This window comes from Brachyhypopomus gauderio, chromosome 13 (genome assembly GCF_052324685.1).
Source record: "Brachyhypopomus gauderio isolate BG-103 chromosome 13, BGAUD_0.2, whole genome shotgun sequence".
In the NCBI taxonomy this organism is placed as follows: domain Eukaryota; kingdom Metazoa; phylum Chordata; class Actinopteri; order Gymnotiformes; family Hypopomidae; genus Brachyhypopomus; species Brachyhypopomus gauderio.
Window position 1 is genome coordinate 16389592 of NC_135223.1, and position 21530 is coordinate 16411121.

The 21530-nt window shown below is 42.4% G+C and overlaps 1 protein-coding gene across 6 annotated transcripts in view; it reads left to right on the forward strand.

The window, feature by feature from the left end:
* The window catches only part of xylb (xylulokinase homolog (H. influenzae)), a 36342-nt gene extending 16470 nt beyond the window's left edge, over positions 1–19872 (forward strand). For 2 of the 6 annotated variants that reach the window (XM_076971272.1, XM_076971273.1), the window contains 4 exons: positions 253–311; positions 2265–2352; positions 8939–9033; positions 15393–19866. In XM_076971272.1, coding sequence (XP_076827387.1) covers positions 253–311; positions 2265–2352; positions 8939–9033; positions 15393–15461 — 311 coding nt within the window. In that variant the 3' untranslated portion in view covers positions 15462–19866. Of the gene's footprint in view, positions 1–252; positions 312–2264; positions 2353–8938; positions 9034–15392 lie in introns of all 6 variants that reach the window. The other 4 variants (XM_076971275.1, XM_076971276.1, XR_013120670.1 and 1 more) reach the window with 3 other exon arrangements.
* Positions 19873–21530: the final 1658 nt, after the last annotated feature.

Sequence of the window (21530 nt, forward strand, 5' to 3'; positions counted from 1 at the left end):
ACTCTGATCCATGTAGTCCATGTGGTGCTGTACATCTAGAATAAAGGTTCATTTGTCATTTCACCCTATAAGAAAAAATATCACTATAACCAGTACATGACAGGAATATAGTGCTCCCACTGTCTCTCTCTCTCTCTCTCTCTCTCTCACACACACACACACACACACACACACACACACACACACACACACACACACACACACACACACACATTCAAAAGACAACACCTGAAACCCTGATTCCTCTTTTAGTTCCAGGAACGAAAGTGCTGGCGACAGGAGGGGCTTCATCTAACAAGGCCATCCTTCAGGTATACAACAAAACAAGAAAAAATGGCTTGATAAATGCATGCTTATTTTTTGACCTCAATAAGAATTCTGAAATGCTTTTTGTAGGTTTTCCGGTACTTTGTTTTCATAGAATTTAAATTGTATTATCTGAGCTGTTGCACAGTGTTATCTACACGAGTAACAGCTGTGTGTGTGTGTGTGTGTGTGTGTGTGTGTGTGTGTTTGGAGGACCCGATTGTTCCTATCCCTGAGGTACTATCCTTCTCCTACTGAATGTAATTTGATCTGACTGAAGAACACAGCTGTGTGTGATTTGGTATGGTACCACCCAGACCTGCCCTGACATGTTTCTCCACGCATTAGATATGGATGTATGTAAATGTATGTGGTGCAGGAGATGTGGAGGAAGGCTGGGTATGGTAGCGGTGACAGCTGGAGTGGATGTGTGCCTTGTTTTGGAGATGTTGGGCTTTAACGCATACATGTTTCCAAATGTACTGTATATATTTAGTGTGTTAGTGAGGGAGACTCGTGGAGAATAGCTAATGTCTTTTCATGCACTAAATACACATGTTCCCAAATGGACAAGAGTATATAAATATAACAAACTGGCCACATTGTTTTCCCTTACTGTTATATCCAGTATGTACTGTGATTTGTATGTACTGGGAGGCTCTAATAAGTCCAGAAAGGGACTAAGAGTTGGGTTTAGGCTTGGTTTAGGCTAGGTTAGGGGCTGGTCACCAGCTCTGCTAATTTAGTTTCTGAATGTGGGGTCCTTGCAGTCTGTCCTCAGTGTAGAATTGACACTGTCCTTGGTTTTTCAGGATGTGTTTAAGAGGTAGGGTTGCTTTTCTATATCTGGCCAAAGGTAAAAGTACCTTGTCCCTGGGATCTTAATTAAATTACATTGCTCAAATTACATTAAAGGGAATAATTGGGATGAAGTAATTATCATTGGCATAAAAATGTACATCTTTGTTCAGCCTGCACAGGAATGTAAGGCACCACAGAAGCATTCAAATCCCAGATAACAGCAGTAGAATGAAGTGCAGTAGAATCATTTATTTAGCCAATTTATTTGCTAAAATATTAATCATTATGCCCATTGTTAAATATGAAAAGACATCATCTGGGGACACATCATTTGCTGCAGCACCTAAAACAAAATTGTCAGAGAAATATTTGTTTTTTGGCTTTAAAATGAAATGAATCTATAGCTATGAGGTTAAATGCAGAACTCAAGCTTTAATTTGGGGGCACTCACTTCTCTACTGGGCGAACCACAGTGGAATTATAGCCCTGTTTATGCATGGCATCCCCACTCCAGGATTGGGATTGGGGGCAAACAGACTTGGACAATGAATCCGGTTCTTGGCAAGCTGCACGTCGTTACATCATAACATCTTGCACAAGAAAGCTAACAGAGACGGGAGCTGATTCAGACTCTAGCCTGATTCTATCTGCAGTCTGGTGCTGTTGTCTCTCAACATGAGGATCTCAGAAATGATGTTGGCAGTAAAGTAGGCCATCTCTAAGCGTAAAGGTCCAAATAAATTATGCATTTAGCTAAATCCATTAAACCATTAGATGTGTTCAAATGAACTGTTTGGAATTTTAAGCACGAAAGTAGCGATTTTTCAGACATGAACTGTTAAACTAGTCAAAGATGCTAGTGAATGTGGACACAAGGGAGCACATCTCAGAAGGTTCACAGCAAGATGCAGAAATTTTGGAGTCTACAGCGGATGCATGTATCCCAGAAACAGATATCCGTGAATAAGTGTTTGACTTGTGAAATCTGCATCAAATGTTCGGTGGTGTGTTTTTACATGCACGTGGTTACCCTTAAATACCCATTATGTTGTTGTATGAGAGTTTTTATGCTCTAGATGGCACTCTGCATGGACTTTTGTGGCTGACCTAGTATCAGGAATTTCACTGGGCTAAGGATGACCTCTTCTCAATGACAGGTCCTCTCTGATGTGTTCAGCGCTCCAGTATACACGATTGATGTGGCCAACTCTGCCTGTCTGGGCTCTGCCTACAGAGCTATGCATGGTAAGATTATCCATTTATACAGTAAGCGTATCTGTCATGGTCTATATGATGTAAGTGTTTGAAACAACAGCTGCAGTGTAAATGCTGAATATATAACAACCCAACAGTGGTCAGTGCAGGCTAGAGGTTACAAATAGAAGATATTTGAACTTAAAAGCTGATATCCCAAAGCTTAAGTTTTACATTAGATTTCATGAAAACTCTTGGCTTTCCTAGTCTGTCAGGCTGAGTTATACTCTTAACTCTTCAGGTCTGTGCATTGAATCTATGTTTTCACTGCAAATGCTTGAAACATAATACCTGAGAAATTCTGCTTCACTGCTGAGAGTCTGTGTTTGCTTTCTGACCACGCGCATCAGTCTGACCACACTGTGGCGGGGAGCGTAAAAGCCCTGGCTGCTGTGCTCTCTCCACACTGCCCGTTTGCTCACGGTTCACCCTGACTGGACGGAGGGCAGGTGGTCGTCTCCTTGCATTGCACTTTAAGATCCTTTAAGCTGCGTTTTGGTTGTGTTATTTCCTTTTTCCTGATGAGGCATTTGGCATTTGCATGTGCCGTTAATGTATTGCCCTGAGACTTAACATGGGTGCAATCCAGCGCGGGAAGCGTCTTCCGCCATCGCTTCCTCCCCCACCCAGCACGCGCAGGGAAGCCTGGCCACTCCTCACGCGGTGTGTGCGGCAAGACGTGTTTGTTAATTGAACTGCAGTGGCGGACGGGGCTCGTTTGTTGGGGAAATGTCACGCGCACGTGCACTCCTGACCCCCGCGCCACGCCATTAATCTGGAGCAGGAACGCTGACAAAACAGTGCTGGGTGAACGCTGACTCTGCTCTGAGCTGACCCGTGTGTGTGGATGTGTGGGGGAGGGGGGCAGTGTGTGTGTGTGTGTGTGTGGGGGGGGGGGGGTGTTGGGCAGAGTGGGGGGAGAGAGAGGGGCAAAGTGGGGGGGGGGGGTGGAGAGAGGTTTATTTATTTTTTTATTGTAAAAAATGTACACACAAACATATTATTTCTATTATATATTTGTGTGTGTGTGTGTGTGTGTGTGTGTGTGTGTGTGTGTGTATGTATGTATGTATGTATGTATATAAATAGAGATATTAAAAATTGTAGAAAAGTACACAAAGTTTTCAGAGAAACAGGACATTTCGGACAAAGGTCCTTCATCAGCTGTTCAATTGCTTCTGAATTAATAGGAAGAGGAACCAGTACATTTATGAAAACGTAGACGTTTAAATCATCACATTCATTCCATGTGGTTCTAAAGTTCTAATACTGTAGATCAGTTCTTTTTCTTTGAATTTTCTAATGTCATTGCTGCTATAGCAACAACTGGCTGTGCAAACAGATATGTCATTAATACAGTGTCCATTAATATTAAAATGCCTCGACACTGGAAATGACATCCTTAATCTTGATGGTCTTAAGATTTTCAACAAACCGAAGAACAAGTCTTCTCTTGGTTTCTCCACTGTAATGCTGATTACATCTACATTACAGAAGTAATGCAATAGACAACACCTGCTGTGGTGCACGAGGATGAATGATAACAATTGATCGTTTGTGCCAGTACATGTAACACATCTAGATCGGTTGCAGGCTACAGTACCACAAGTTGGAATCTGAATGATTAATTACATTCTTGACGAGCATGTATTTAATGCTCTTGTCTCGTCTATAAGAAATTAGTGAAGGATCATTTAAACGTGATGCAGTCTGTACATCATCCTGGATGATGAAGTGTTTAAGTATAATATAAACCGCTGTTTTATTAGAGGGATGATAAGTCAGCACCAAAGGAATTCCTGTTGTTGTTTATAGGTCAGCGTGTCTACTGTTTGAACAGGTAAAACACGAGCAAAATCAGCATCTATGACTAACTTAGGAAAACCACAGTTTTTAAGATGTTCACATATTTCAGTACTTTTATGGAGGAAGTCTACATTGTCACTACAAATGCGTTTAGGTCTGAGTAGTTGAGAGTGAGGAATTGAGTTTTTGCAGGCCTTGGAATGGGAAGAATGTTATTCTAGATAGGACTGAATGTCTGTAGGGTTATAATGGACTTAGTAAAATTCACTGAAACATCCAACAAAAGGTTTTCATGCCAGGATGTGCTGTATTATTCTATTCAAGAGCTGCGTGAAACTGCGTGAAATGAACAGTCTGAGCTCTTCTACTGTGCATGTAGCAATACCAGAAATGTCATCAATCTATATACATGTATGTGCCACACGGACGTAATTTTTTCAAAAGCCGGTTTTGGTCCCCCCTAGTTTCTACAGTTAAAACCAAATATTTAAATAGCGAAACTAGCGCTAGGACCATGCAGAAAACGACCGCTCCGGTACGTTCTTCTCCCCCCCCCCCCCCCCCCCCCCCCCGTCAACAATTTTCGTTCGCCTCAACACCACCCCCCCCCCCCCCCCCCCCCCCACCCCCCACCTATGAAATCAAAATTACGTCCATGATGTGCCAGTGTAGTATTCACTGGTTATAATGGACAGGGATGTCCGAACACGCAAGCTGGAGTCCCAGTTAATGCAGGCGTTGATTAGAAACTCCTCCATCCACACTGCTCTCTGGATCTGGTCATCCATGAGTCCACTGGAGCACTGTTGGTGAGAAGGCTGTGGGTGTTCACTCTCCAGTCAGCAGAGAATCTGCCGTGTGTAAAGACTCCAGTGCCCGTCTCCTGTACCTGACTCCCTACCACCAGTGCAACAGCCCCAAAGGTGCCCCCACTGTTCCTGGCACTGCTGGACTGAGACTGACCCAGATATCAGCTGAGCTGCGGCCTGTAGGGCGTGACCAGGCACTCGTGGATGGCTAATGATGAGCTGCAGTAACTGTACACCTAGCGTCTAGAATGTGTGTGCCTAACGTGGGCCATGAAAGCAATAAAGCAGGTGCTGACTGTATGTGCCAGTGTAGTATTCACTGGTATAACAGACAGGAATGTCAGGACAGGCAAGCTCAAGTCCCAGTTTGGCACGTAGGTAGGTGAAGAAATGTCTGGAAAAAGACAGTAAGGATTTTTTGTTTTAAGCATAAATCATGCCATATTTTTCTTAAATATGTCCGTAGGAACAATGCGTTATAGGACAATATCTAGAAAGAAAAAAAAAAAAGAATTATGTACATTTACATAGTAAAATGACACACCACGAATGAAAATGGTTTCTGTAATGGTCTCCTCTTAACAAGCTCTTTGTCCTTGCTACAGTAGAGTAGGCAGGGAGATGAGTATGTATGTTTCATTGCTTCTCCGTGTTTTCTTCCTGACAAAGGCACCAAACAGGGAAGCGGTGAAATGTTCTCTCTGTGGTCAATTAACTCAGACAGCTCCAGTGCCTAATGCCCTAATCACTGGTTTCATAAGGTACCCGCGCTGGAGTCATTCAGAAGCCTAATGTATGATTCTCAGCCTGCACTTTCTGTGGTCTGAAAGAGATGACCTCAGTTCTAATTAAGATGTCTTTAATGCCAGCCTATCGAGAGCCACCGGCAAAGAACTGATCAAAGCTGCATTACAACTGGCTTGATATTGCAATTTGTGCACACAGTTATGAATTTCACTACGTTAAAGCACATAAGCATTGTAGGCTCACAAATTTGCAGAAATTCTGAAGGTGAAAATGAGGTCATTAGTGTCAGTGGACTGGGATTTTGGCCAGAGTATCTGAAACTTTATCATTACAGTTCATCATCAGTTTGATGGTTTCAGAAGTTTAATCCCTTTGATGTCTCATCATCAGTGATGCCGGTAACGCGTTACTTAGTAACGCGTTACTGTAGTCGGACTACTTTTTTCAGTAACGAGTAGTCTAACGCAACTACTATTTAAAAACTAGTAGTCAGATTAAAGTTACTTATCTAAAACATCGTGCGTTACTATCTCTGCATTTCGGGGGAACGTAGGTTATATTTATTCATTCTTATTTTTTGGCTACACGTTTCTTACGCGGTTACGTAATCTCTGCTCTGCGGCGCCAAAGTCAGATGGAAGGAGAGGTTCGCCTTAAGCAGCTGGAAATACAGGCATTATTTTGATTTTATTTCGGCTAAGGAAGACAACATTAAGGTCCGTTGTACACTCTGTCCTGGCGACAGAGTGCTGTCTACTTTCAAAAACACAACGTCAAACCTGAAAAAAAAAAAAACCGGGGCTTGGCGGCGAACGTAAATTGTTACCGGGCGGGGTGTAAAATGGACTAAATTCAGTATTATATCGCGATCGATCGATCGCCGGTGGTTGGCGCCAGATCGAACTAGTAACTCATTGAATCATAGATGTGGATCAGAGGTAAATAAACTGGATTTTTTTTTCGGCGTGAGATATCGGAAGTGTGGCGTAAGCGTGTGAAGACAGTCAAATGCGTGTGTCTCAATGCGTGACAGTTGGCAACCCTGTAAGTGGGCGGAGTTGAACAGAAAGACTGTCTTATTTATTTATTTAAAAAACATGTAAGCCTATTTCAAGAAAAAGTTTACAAATGCCAGTGTCATTTTTGATGTTCCGGTTAAAATACATGTCAATAAAGTGAGTATTGGCAGAACTGGTAGTCATTTTCATGTTATAGGGGCGGGGGGATCAGCCTCTGCTGAAAGTAACTAAAAGTAATCTAACTTAGTTACTTTTAAAAGCAAGTAGTCAGTAACTTAACTGAGTTACTTTTTAAAGAAGTAGTCAGTAGTCAGTAGTCGGATTACTGTTTCAAAGTAACTATGGCAACACTGCTCATCATACAAATTCCACGTCTCATCTCATCATCTAACAGTTGTACAGAGGAAAGAGGAGTCCGATGTGGACTTGCATTTTAAGGATGTTAATTAAAGGCTAAAGCAAAACGCTGGTGAATAGCCTGATCACCCCAAGTGTAGCGTGGACAGTGCAGTGCTCTCTCTCATTCATTTTGGCTCGATTGCATTGCTGACAGTATTGATGTTGTGCTGCCTTTACTGGTCAGGGAGGTGGGGGACGTGTGGAAAGGCCAGTGCAGGTGCTCCTGTCTGTTTCCCTCTTATTCCTGTCTTTGCTACTGTAGCGGTACCTTATAGGGGTCCTTGGTAGGGCTGTGTGTGTGTATGTGTGTGTGAATATATATATTTCTTCAAGCTCATTTTTCTTCCTTCTTCCAACTCTTTCACGTGTTTACCACTTGACACAGGCTGCAGTTCCGTCTCTGAGTCTTTAGACTTGTAGCAGCATTTTTTCAACCAACCCTGACAAACTGGCTCCTTCCATAAAAAGTACAGAATGATAACAGGTTCAGTCAATGGTACAGAGACAGCCACCCACTCCTGTGGAAGGTCAGTGACGCTGTTGTGTGTGTGTGTGTGTGTGTGTGTGTGTGTGTGTGTGTGTGTGTGTGTGTGTGTGTGTGTGTGTGGAAGCAGTGATGACACCTGAACATACAAGAGATATTGCTTCTCTGCTGTAGTCTTCTCTGCTTATATGGTGGTTGTCTGCTTTGGAGTGCTAATGGTCTCACTGATATGGTTGTGAAGTCAAACCTATTGAAGATGTTTGGGATGACTTGGTCATTCCTGACTTCATCTGTGGTTGTTTAGTGAATGCAGATACACTTGGTAACCTTTTTAAAGACTGGAGTTCATCACAGATTGGCATCCAACATTAAATGTCACAGTAGCTAATGTTCTCTTTTTTTTTTGTTTTTCCCATGATTAAAGCCTAAAGCTACACAACTGATGTTTCACTATGGTGGTGTTTGGTAGCATAAATACTTTACATGTAGCATGTGTTAGTGTTACAAAGCACATCAGTCTGTCCAAGACTTCTGAAGTTGCCACTGGAAAGCCCTGAGCTACAGTAACAAATGTTAGTATTTACTGGTTTGAAGCAGCTGTATTAGTGGACAGTATAGTTTGCTAAAGGCCTGTGGTGTTTTAAGATCTCTTTGATCCCATGTGCATCTTTGCACTCTTGTTTCCTGCCTGCACTCCTGAAGGGAGTCATCCATGTTTTTGTCTTTTTTTCTTTTTATTATGTAATGTATATTTTGTATATCAAAATGTTTGGTTTGATGTGCAAGATATTAATCATGCAATACCATTGAGTATAATATTTGAAAGGGCAACACTAACATAATTTTTCAAATTGATAAACTAATTATGTGTGCAGTAATTAAAAAGGCACCATCAGCAACATTAAGTGCAGCCCACTGTGGATGTAATCTCAGTGGCTGCACTCTGAACATCTGACCTCATTTCCATGAAAGCAGGAGGGCAACCCTGCGGCTCCTTCAGCTGGTTCTGTTTAAAGCCAAAAAGCGTGAGACGCAAGACATGACGTGAGACGTGAGACGATATCGCTGCTTTAAAAGAAAATGAGCCCGGCGCTCCTAGTGTACATCGTCCCCTCTAAGGACGCTGAAATGTCCTTGCAGCCTTCGTTTCTGTGTGTCCTCTTCTCTTGGTTTCAGTGATCAGTGATCTGCATCCACGGGGCAACGGACACGTGTGCGAAGCCGCTTACCTGTGGGCGAGTGGGCGAGTTTGAACCATCTCTGACCTTCCTGATGCTTCACTGAGGTTTTTTTTCCTCACCACTCCTTTCCAGGGCTTGTTGCTGGTACTGGGGTTTCCTTCAAGGACGCAGTGAAGGGAGCACCAGCAGCGCAGCTTGCAGTGAGACCAAGCCCAGGGGCCATGGAGGTAAGAGCGGTGGTGTCACTTCTGAAAGTGCAATTCACTCCTTGACCAGATGTATGTAATTGATTGAGAATGCTGAGAAAGGATCTGTTTTTATCATTTAAAAATTTACGTGCATTCATGTACATTGTTGTTGTCACTACAATCTCTGTACTAAATCACTTGAGGCAAGATGCAGTGGACAAGTTTAGTGAGGTCCCTCCTCCGTCCCTGTAGCCACGCCCCCATCCCCTGCCCCGCCCTCCAGACCACTCGTAAAGGTGCTGGAGAAAGCTGCAGCTGGAATGACCATGATTACAGTGCAACCCAGAGAACCCCCACACCGAGTTTTAACTCACTGGCCTACTTTGAGTCACTGCTTCTTCATTAAGTGCTTCAGTCCCTTTGGAGAGGGGGATTGTAAAAGAAAATTGCACGCCAACCTCTCTGACCGTTTCTGGGGGGGGGGGGGGGTCATCTTGGGACGACGGTACTTAATACAAGCTAAGTGGCATTATATTTAAATGTGCTTTTGTACCTAAGCAGGATACCCAGTGAAAGGTGGGTAATTAAAAGGTTCGGTGTAGGTTTTATGTACTAGAACCTCTGAGATGGAAATAACATCTCAAAGTGTAGACTGTCATGCTGGATTCAAACATTTTTATTTTTTGGTGTGGCTTTATCGTTCAGGGGTGCTGGTCAGGGACTTATAATGATGATGATTGCTGGGCAGTTGGAGGTCTGCAAAGGACTCGTGCTGGGAAATACACTTTGCAAGGGTACAGCTCACCATTCATGTCCAATGTGCGTTCTGGGCGACACGGTGGTGTAAAGTGTTTGACCTCACAGAGATGGTGGCTGATGGGGGTTAACAAAAATGATTTTTAGATGTATATATTTGTTTTTTGGTATAAATCAAATATGAAATGTGAATTTTGAGTCTACTGATGAGGCTTTTGGTTTTTTTCAGTTGAGGTTTGATTAGTTTTCCACTCCCATACTTGAGCATATGGTGCTAACTAGATCCATCTGTTTATTGTAATTGCTTCTCTTTTTCTGAAGGCACAAAAAGCACAATATATTATATAGTGCTATAAACATTCTATTAGATGCATTTCTGCTTTTGCTGTGCATAATATGCACTTGCACCATGTGCTGTTCTGTGAAGAAGTCACGACCTGCCAGATTCCTGAGGAGTTTGAGTGATTGAACTCATCAGTTTAATACCATTGGAAGGTGCTTCTCTTGTGTGACCCTGTTATTTAGTCTTGTCCTGTAGCAAATGCAACTAATGCCACTCAACACATTCATTTTTCAATGCGATACAATTTACAATACATTTTGGTATGAAAAGAAAAAAAAATGACCTTGAAATCTGGCATATTAAAATGTAACAGGCTGGGTGTTCAAATGGAAAGTCTGTTTATTGGGGCAGCTACAGAATCATAAAAACAGACTTTACAATTCAGGAACCATGAATTTCACTGTGTTGATGATGGTAATGATATAATAACAAATAATAGTAATACTAATATTTGCAGTAGTAATGAGATCTTAGAAAATCTTTGTTTCCTAAGCTTTTTCCCATAACACACTCACTAACACACTAGCTATTCTGAGCTCCAGTTTTGACAGAGCAATAATTCTTCTATGTGCTGCAATGGAAATTCATTTGTGTTTCTCACTTCAACAAGCAGCACGTGTCATTCCCCTGCATCGAGGACACATGTAATCAAACGATCGGCCAATGGCAGGGAGAAACTCCAATTAGAGAGCGTTGGCACTTCTGTGCCTTAATTATGTGGGATGAAACATGGTTTCAGCGCATGTCAAATGCAGTTCATTACAGGCTCGGCTCAGAAGCCTAAGACCAAAGCCGAATTGACCTGGCTGCTGCACCCACTCACTGCGACACAGATTCTGTTCTGCACAGATAGGAACATTATGGAAACTCAAAAGATACCAACTGAAGCTACAGCTACAAAATCGTGCCTTAACTAAACCGTAGCCCCTTTTGTAGTTTATTCTTCAACCTCTTATGTTTGTTTTACTGAATAAGATGCATCCTACATGGTTTAGCTCATGAATTATTACATGCATTGATGTGGATCTCGGCACTGAACGTTCCCCATCTCTCACTTGGTGCTGTGTGATCCCACATGTGATGGAGTGACTGCTCCATTCGGCGAACGCCAGAAACGATGGCGAAGGTGGAGGCCAACGTGAACCTCATCACTATGCGCGAGATCCCCCAGTGACAGCTCAGCCGCGAGCATCATCATCGGGTTGGTTTTGTGGTGAAGCGGCATCTCCTTTTGCTGACGAAGGTCGTCTCTTCAGATGGCGGCACAGAGACAGACCCGTCTGTGCTTCGGAGCGCTGCGGAAACGTCTCAGCCCGCTGATTGATCTCACGTGACGGCCCGCGCTGACTGCACCGCCGCTGCACACGTGAGAGTGTGTCGGCACAAAGGCGTGGTTTGGCACGCTGGGAGTTCTGATGGAACACGACTTGAGAGTTTGGCATCTCTTCTGTCTCGTTGTCTTCAGAGGGAGAACAGGTGCCCTTAATTTCACATAGATGTGAAAAGCAAAGTAGAGAACTAAAAAACAACCCAGACGAACAGTCACCTGGGTCACGTTTTACCAGCCTTTAGTTTGCATCTGGATTTATACACACATAAAAATTATTGAAATTGTGGTTGGCATGATCACTCTGACAAATTTTAAAAATTTAAAGTAAGGCATTGCTTTTTTATGTAAAAAGACATTGAATGTTCTATATTCTACAACAGCCGTGTCAGTTTGGGCCGGATGCTTAATGCACCGTGGCTACAGCCCAAATCCCAATTTTGGGTACATAGTGAATTTATTTGCTGTATTGCCATTTAGAATACATTTGGCTCCCATGTGATGTCGGTGTGCAGTATTAAACATGGTTACATCAATAACAGTAGATATTCAACCCATCCTGGAATAAGTTATGGAAGGGGCAGCACATACCATTCTCCCTGTGGTATGTGATTTAGAAATGCGATGCTTTTGCAGGTCACCTTCTACATCCTGCACAGGTTTGTTTTGTAATGGCGGTGGAGGCAGAGCCGTAATGGCGGTGGAGGCAGAGCCGTAATGGCGTGCCTGCACCTCCAGCCTCTCCACAGGCTGGAGATGGATCAAAACGGGCCACTTTACTCTCTCACGGTTCGTTCTTTGGTGTAATACCCTTGCAGACTCTACTGAAACCTACAGGATAATGACTGCTATTAATTTGTCTCTCTCAGCACTGTTTTCTGCCGCACTGTAGCTCAGCGGTGGAGTGCACGCCACTCCGAGCACACTCTTGATGAAGGGTCCTCTTTGAAATTTAATGACTTTGTTGCCTTTAGTTTCGTGGCTGCATTAAACTGTGAGACGCCTTTACCAGGAGCTGTGTTTCTCAAGGCAGGTTTACATACGTGGAAAACGTATAGTTAACAAAGGGTCTGACATCAGCAGATGAAACCCAGTGCTTAGAATGGTTTGCTGATTTTGAGAGCATTGCTACAAGTTTTTCTTTTGTTTAATCTCAACATTTTCTCAAAGCTCATATGGGGAGTTGTTGACGTGTTCTGTGCTATATTCAACAAACCCCAGGGGGTCTGCAGGAGCAGCTCACGTGTCACCTCCTATCTGAAGGAAATACGTTCAGGTGTCAGCACTGCAGATGCCTTATTAAAGAGCAGCAAAGAATCAATCACAGGAGATTCATATTTATTGCAATTTTTATCAACAGAAGATAAATATGCAGAAAAAAATCTGCACGGTGATAAATGTTCATAAAACAAACATGGTGACTGCCTGGAGCTTACCGCTGTGCCAGGAATTGTCCCCAAGAAGCAGCTTGGTGACATGATGTATATGACGCAAATCCCATATAATGTGTTTATGTTGCATTCGCTTGTATATCACTTGTGTGATATGTAATCAATGTAGTGCAGAAATATGCAACAAACAAAACTTCCTAGCACTTTTACCATGAAGGAGACTGTCATTCTGTAACTCAGACTACTGGCTGTTCTACACCTGAATCTCATGGGATTCTGTCTTTTGTGCTCTATTCAAACTCTTAATTACCCCACTTGAGTCAGTTACCAGGACCAATTAATGCTTGTCATCTTGTGCCCAGAGGTGCTTTTCAATCTTCAGGAGCATCAAAGGTATTGGAAACCTGCTAATTTTTTATTCCTTGAAGTGTCACTTACCTTCAGGTGTGGGGAAACCTTTAGAGATCATCTCATCATTCGACGCAGACGTAAGATTGAGAAAATGAGACGTTCTCCCTGGCCAGTTCAGTGTAAATTGGGGCTACTTCTCCGGTGGTCCTCAAACGCGCTCTGTACCGGCAGTACTGGATCTTCACCCGGCTTCATTAAGACGGACCTTGGTGGATGGGGAGGGAGGGGAGGGGGTTCACACCAATCTATTGAGTTTTAATTGGTATGTTTCTGCCTCACCTCTCCGTCTTGCTCACACTTGCTCCTCCGGCCTGCCGACTCTCACCCTTTCATAGCGTGGCCGCTGTTAGGGTGGAACACACAGCATATTTCTCCTGGGGTGCCCCAGGGGATGGGCTGCCAGAGCGTAAAATGGATAGATCATGTCAAGGGGCAGAAAGCAATTTACCAAGGGAAGGAGAGGCAGAGGGCAGGAAATCGCTTTCCACAAACTCAAAACATGGATCCACCTTGAAGAGACAAAACAGCTGACCTTGACCTATGGCTGTGAAGCATTTTTTATTGTAATTCTAAAAGCATCATTATTCAGGACCTTTGTACTGAATATGCATAAGTGTCAGTCAGAGAATGGGTGAGGCTATACATCAAACCTGTGGTGTATGAAATGTCTTTCAGTAAGAGTGTTGATCTACAATATGTTTCTTGACTTAATGTTCTGATGAGTAATAAGAGATAACTGCTCCTAGTCCATAGCTTTTATGCTGAGGCACTTGATACATGGGAGCTGGTTACTAAGCTAGTGCCAGATACGCTACCCAAGGCGCGGTCCATATTTCAACATTGAACATTGATCCAAATGTGATGGCAGCTTGGAGAAGTGGATTATCTATTATCAGTCCATTTTAAGTTGGAAATCATTACGACAATTTCATCACAATTTGTACCATTAATTCCACATAATAACGCTGAGTCCATATCTCATAGATCCGTGTTGCTGAATCAACAGTCATCTAATCAGTTTTTGCCCAGAGCATAGATAGTAATATTGATGGAAGGTTAGTAGTGACACTTTTTGAAAAATGGGACCTTCTGTTTGACTTATGGATCTTCACGTCTCCTCCATATCAACCCAGTGATCTGAGCTTCAGGCTCTCCTCCCACTCTGCTTTAGTAGGAACATTGCAAACAAGTGCTTTCCTCAGTCTCTGCCTCATCACTGCAGCAGTTGGCTATAGTCTCTGGGGTGTGTCTTAATAGTTTATCTTTCCGTGCATTATTTACTGTCTTCGCCCTCTTATTTCTCATTTTGTGTGATAAACTAATCCAGGACGACTTGTAGTAGATCCAGAATATGCTTTGCTCAGGGGAGTACGTTTATGGGGCAGATTTCTCAAAGGAATGCCATGATATGATGCCAGATTTCAAGAATAGCAATCTCATCCACCTTCTAGTAATCTGTTTGAGCTTGGTTTATGTGATGCAGGAGGTTTTATGCCATACTTTTATATGTTTTTACATAATGAGAAAGTTTTAATTATTTTTAATTATTTTGGAAGACTCCATGTAAGACTCCATCTTTTTTTTTTTGTTGTGGCTAGGAAGGCATAGTCAGAATGCTTACCAGGAATAAACAAGATGCCTGAAGTCGAGGTATCGGATCCGTGAGAGCGGAGAGGTCAGAGGTCAGCCAGGTGTTGGCTAGTGGGGATGATTCACAGCATCGCTGATGACCCTGTTCTAAGGCCACTTATGTACTGTGGTGTATTTACTGTCATTTTAAGGTGAACACATTTAATGGAAGCAGAACAAACCCATCTGGGATACCTAGTGGATATAGTGAGGATGTATAGCTCTAAGTTGGCTCAGTAAGGTAGGCACGTAGTGGAAATATATACGACTCGAGATGAACAGTATTATCTTGAATCACAGGGTGACATCTTGTAAGAAGCTGCATTAAAATATGCAGTCCAAGTCAGTTAATCTGCTTGGAAACCTCTAAATGGTATTTTAATAAGCGGATTGTTCATTGTTCTTGTCCCTATTGTTGCATTCTGTTTCCTGTTTTAGTGAAATGCAAATCAAGCTCACGCTAACACATTTGCTAACTTGGAAGTATATGTTTGTGTTCTGAATGACATTTTCTGCTTGGTTTTATGTTCCATCTCTGTAGGTTTATGGGCCGCTCCTGAAGAGATATGCAGATCTGGAGGCGAAAGTTCTCATGGCCAAGACACAATGATTCATCTCTATCGAAGCATTTAATCTGTACCTCTCTTTATAATACACTACAGCCATGGACAAATGAGACCTTTCCCATGACTCATTCCTTTGTATGAAGGAACTTGCATTGGTTTTTAATATAGCCAACCGATACTAGTCTCTCTGCCTATCAGTCGATCATTGCGTTGTCTTGCGTGTGATACGGCATCAGGTGTAAATGATTACCCACTGTTGGGTAACAAGATTCCAATACGAGGTGACAATTAAGAAAGAAAAAATTCCTGAGAAACATTGTGACGTCCTCTCTGTTCTGTTCCACACAACAACACGGATGAGTTTCTTTGTGTGTGTGTGTGTGTGTGGGGTGGGGGGGTGGAGCGTGGGTGTGCATAGGTGTGTGTGCTCTTGTTTCATTGATGCTTTGTCCTAAGGCCTAGTTCTATTAATAGTTTGAGTTTCACACATTCACTGACACCAGTGGGCCTCCACTGCCACTTTAAATCAATTGTTCATTAGTCTCCACCTCTAGCCTTCAGCACTGCTAAGTGATCTCATGGGCACAGAGGGTGTATGACGGTGTACAAGTATTAATGCTGGTAGAAACTGTCTGTACAATTATCTGAATCTAGAGGTGCAAAGACGCCTAAAGTGTTTACGGCTATGCTTTGAACATGAGACTGTGTGTGTGGACAAATACACAGTGTCATTTTTGGTCCATGTTAAAATCTAGAAAAGAAGGAAACTGTCACTTATTCAAATGAATTAGGTTTATTTTTGTTGTTTGCATTTTCAATTGCAAGAACAAAATTATGAGCATATCAGTGTCACGCATAGAACACAGAAAATGAGGAGGAAGCAAATTGGAGTCTCCAACTGACTGAGGAATGGAAGTCAAACCATACATACAAGTTCCCTAGTGAGAAGAGAAGAAAGCCAAAGTATCGTGCCATCATACCATCATGGAAGCTAATGGCTTATAAAAGATAAACGTAGTATAATGTATAAATGATACATGCACATTATAAAGGAGAAACATCCCCCAGGTGGTGTGGTGAATACGACCTGACGGATGCACAGCAAATAACCAAAACAAACACATGTAACAGGGGATAATGACATAAAGCCAAGTGTGTGGCCATATTGTCGTACGGAGGAGGCTACCGCTGTCCTGACCAGTTGGCGGTGTCATCGTCACAAGATCTTTTTGGATATGTGGGGAAAATATAGTTTGTCTTGTGTTTTTTTTTTTGCCAGTAGGTGATACTATTCACAGGTGTCCATTATTCATCAGTGGAATGCTGGCTCGCCTACCAACAGCCTAAATAAACTGCCCAAAACAGATGGCAAATAATGCAAAGTGTTAAACTGAGAATTGGGAATTATGAGTAGAGCGCAAGGCCTGATTTCTTTATGCTGCAGATTCTTTTAGGAACTTGTAGGTAACCTAAACCAAGGCCTAGATTCTCCTTAGTAGACATGGGTGGAGCTAAAGCAGGGTCCGGGGTAGAGCTGGAGCCTCCTGAAAGCTGATTGGACCCCCCAGGTGCCATACCACATGACTGATGCATGATGTCACGGCACCACATGTTTTTTTAAACGAGCCTGTTGCATTTTGTAATCGGTAAGACCTGTTGACTTCTAGGTCCCTCCTGTGCAAAAATGTGAATGAAATGAATGTAGTAGTTATGAAAACATTAGAACAGTTACAGATATTGCAATTGGTTGTGTTTCTTGAATATTCATTGTCGTAGTCTGTGGACCCCCTAAAATAGCTTTTGACACCCTCTGGCCACCCCAAGAATAGTGTAACTCTGCCACTGTTAGTAGATAACAACTGGATATTGGTTTTCTTTTGTGAAACTATTTTTCATAAAGTGACAAAGTTCAAAATTCTCCTTTTCATTATTACATGGTGAAGAAGTCTCATTTAGACTGTCCTCCATCGTTAGCTGAATATTCCTCAGCGTTTATTGTGCAGTGCATAATTAGAATATTGGATGTTTTTGAATAGGATTTCTCTGAAGTCTTTCTGATTTTCTAAATGTGTTCCAATTAAATGTTGAAGGTAGAGTTTCACTACTGAACATTGCCCAAACATTTTGAGCTAGATTCACACCACATAATTGCTGCATGTTTGTCCGCTACACGTCCATGTTGCGAATTTCCTGTTCTACCACATCCCAAAGGTGCTCTGTTGGGTTCAGATCTGGTAACTGGACATGCAACTGCAGTACCCTGTATTCACGGATATGATCATGGATCCAGTTTGAGATGATTTGCACTTTGACATGCTGCATTATAACCCTGAAATTAAGGTTAAAATTACCCCATAAATGGAGAAAGCTCAACAATACAGTAACATTCAATCCCAATTCCTTAAATCATTTTCATTAGTGTCCAATGCTTGTCCAAAAACATTATGAATCTATGCACCAGCCGCCTGAATTGTTGACGTAGGCATGGGAGGCGTTCATGCTACTGAGATTCACCAGACCAGCGAACCTTTATTTGTACACTGTAGAGGATGTTGTACCTGAAAATCCCATCAGATCATCAGTTTCTCTAAATAGTCAAACGAGCCCACCTGGATATACCATCTATCCGATGTTTGATGTGAATGTTAAAGGAAGTTCCTGACCTATGGCAGTTCCTGACCTTATGATTATAAGCATGGCATGGCACATGACTGGCTGTTTGGATGATTACCTGTGTTTCCAGTAAAATAAATGATGGATATGTGTGTCAGGCTTGTACATTCAGTGCAGTTTGTTCTGGGACATAACCCAAATAAGTGAGATAAGTCTATAGAAAGATGAAACTGTTATTATTTGTTGGATAACAACACACTTGTAAAATACTGTGCTGTAAGCATTTAGGGCAGCCAAACCAATTGTACCACTTGTCTTTACTGGAATGTAACTGAAAATGGAAGTAGAAAGGTCCATTTTGAAGTATAAAGAATGTTGATTGCTTATATCCAGCATATTATAACAGCCTCAGAACTCGGTGGATGGTTCACCTTGTTCACATTGAATTATTAAAGAGACTATAGTCTTTCAGAGAGAGAGAGAGAGAAACCCTGGCCAACTGCGCCCTGAACCCCACTCAGCGCGCCTTCCATTTTCTCAAGAAAAGGCTGGAGGCAAAAGGGCTACAAACAAGGAGGAAATGAGCATGGCAGAAATGACTGGCTTCCAGCGCCCGGGGAAGTAGGCCGAAATGAAATCGAAACGATCCACCTGGTGGAGCTGTAAATATCTCAGCAGTGCAGCTTACTTTCTGCTACTGGACTTCATAGTCATTGTTTTATTCCAAAGCCAATTAAAAATTTGTCACAGTGTAATTACTATGTATGAATGTTTGAGGAAAACTAGGTGTAAACTTCATTAGGATGGGAGATTATTGCCAATCTATAAGTCAGTAGTTCCATGGGGATTCCACTCTTTATGCTTTGATGAGCTTAGATGTGTGCTGTCTTTTTCTCCACATTAAACGGAATGTTGGAAATCAGTGGACCAGAAGCTTTCCACATGGAAGCCTTTGCTAATAAGTTATTCAAGCCGATAAGCTTGGCAAATTAAATGCAAATCTTTCTGTTTTATCTCTCCCTCAGACAGGCACACATAGAACATGATTGGGTTTTATATTGATGTACAGAAAGCATTGTGTGTGTGCTGCTAATTAACAAACAAGATCAGTATCACATTGGGTGATACTGAAGATGTTCAATAGCATCCAAAATTCACATCATCCAGGTATGTAGGATCTTCAGTTCAGCATCTACATGGAAAACAAATTATGATGGGTGTGTGTATGTGAGTTGTACATTCAATATATCTTGAGTTTCTGACAACCCCCTCATGTCTTCTAATAGTGGGGAGTTATGACACGTTTGAGGGCATTCTAAATCACAGACAGAGAAGGTCTGCACAGGGCATACTACACATAACTCAAACCTCAAATCAGCCTGCGCTCTTATCCATTTGCAAGACTTCAAGGACTGCTTCACCCCAAAGCAATGTGCCTTTGTGTAGCTTTGACTCGCTATGAGTCTGAACAGCACCGTCGGTGACGTATCCCAACATGCACTGGGTTTCATATTCAGCCAGCTGTATTGCCTATTCGGCGATCAGCCAAACCCTGTCAGAATTAAGTCAGAAATTTTGTTTCAGTTCACGTTGGAGATGATAAATATGAGGACAGAGCGTTTGTACTGTTGTCAGTTGCTCTGTCACAGATGGTGTGTGTTATCAGTCACCCAGTTCTACCATGAAACAGCTGGAGCCATGTGTCATTGCTAAAGTTGTGAGTCAAATCCCAGGTTAGTGTTCTCTTTCCTTTTAATTTTATTTTGTAAATAAAAGAACAGAAATAAACATAATTTTGGCCAACTGGTGTTCTTGTCAGTCAGAATATTTGAAATTGTGGATATGGTGTTGATACTGACAGTGATTAAGTGTTAAACCCAGCTGATACCTCAGTGAATCTCCTGCTGCCATGTTGAGGGGTGAATTTGACACCGCAAGCACATCACAAGGTGTGCGCTTCAAAGGCGGCATGTCAGCTGTAAATGCTGAAATCTTTGAAGCTGAGCATACAAAAAACAATTACAAACTAATTTAGTATGCTTATAATCTATAATAAATCAACTCTAACCTATTTTTCACAAAAAAATATATATATAATAATAATTCCACATTTACCAGAACAGCATTGATGGGAGCATTTTGAACTTTAGTGCTGGTGGGTGTTTTCCTGCGGCATGTGTTCATGCGTATTTGTTCTGGGTCGGTGTGAGGGTCCACTGAACCACAGGGATTAGGTGCTGATGGGAATCCCTCTGTAAGTTGAGTTTGTTGGAAATCACACCAAATGGCACTAGAGTCAGGAGCAGTAAACTCATAGGACCTCCAAAAGCACACCTCATTAATCCCTCCTAGACAAACAGCCAGTAGAACACACACACACACACAATTCTGCTTGTCTCGATCTTTCTCACTCAATGATACTTGCACTCTCTCATTCATGTATTTTGCACTGATGATAAATAAGCCCAGATTCCATATAAGAAAGTACTGCATGCAGACACACACATTAGCAAAGACCTGTTGTCCTAATAGTAGAAATAACATAACATGTACCTGGACACCTCACAACCAGACTGCCAAAGGAAATAAAGTGATATTAGTCAAGTTTCACACAGACATGCACATTTTACCAGAGCTACACTGTATTGTACTGTAACTGTATTTTGCTGTTGTATACTCTTTCTCTTTCATGCCTTCTTTCCCAAGACAATGTGTTCCTCAAGCGTGGCCTAACTGGCCTGATTGGCAACGTGATATTTATGATGATATATTGCCCTTGCCAACTCGGATTGGATTGACAAGTTAGATGCTCATTTATGACAAAGTTAATGATGGCTGAGCCATTCATAATTGGTAACCTTAGAAACCAGGATCCAAAAATAGCACCTACAGTGATCAATCATGACAAGAATTCTTCCGGAAGTTTCCTGTTCCGTTAGACCTGTTCAGCTATGTGTAATGGGGAAAATATGCACGATAACTAAAGTTAAAGTCTAGATAAAATTGTAAGCAGACAAAAAATTAACTAAAGCATCCTTTAAACAACTGAAGTATCAGCAAAAGATCATTGGGCTTTAAAGTGCTCCAAAGCCTCCCGATTTTTGACAGCCAGCCACCACAGTCAAGAGGCTGAGTGGGAAAGTGGCCTGGTCTGGAGAACTGGGCCATAATGGGAGCCAAGATGGAGGAAGGGTCAGTGCAGTTGTTCAGGAGGCACGGTGTGTGCACCTCAGCATGGTTCTGGGGCGGAGGAGGCTGCCATGTACCCCTGCAGCACGCGGGCTCCCAGTCACGGCCACAAAGACGCTGCGCATCAAAGCGGGGAAACAATGGTGACAGATCTCTCCCTGTGAGGTCCTCCAGGATTAAACTCGCTGCGGTGGGGAGGCAGATAGGAGCGGAGCTTTTTATCTATTATTTCAGGCAGTCCTTCCCTCTACACTGTGAAGCACACAGAGAGCTTTGAGGTACTGAGGGATGTTTTAGTGTCTCCCGGGGTA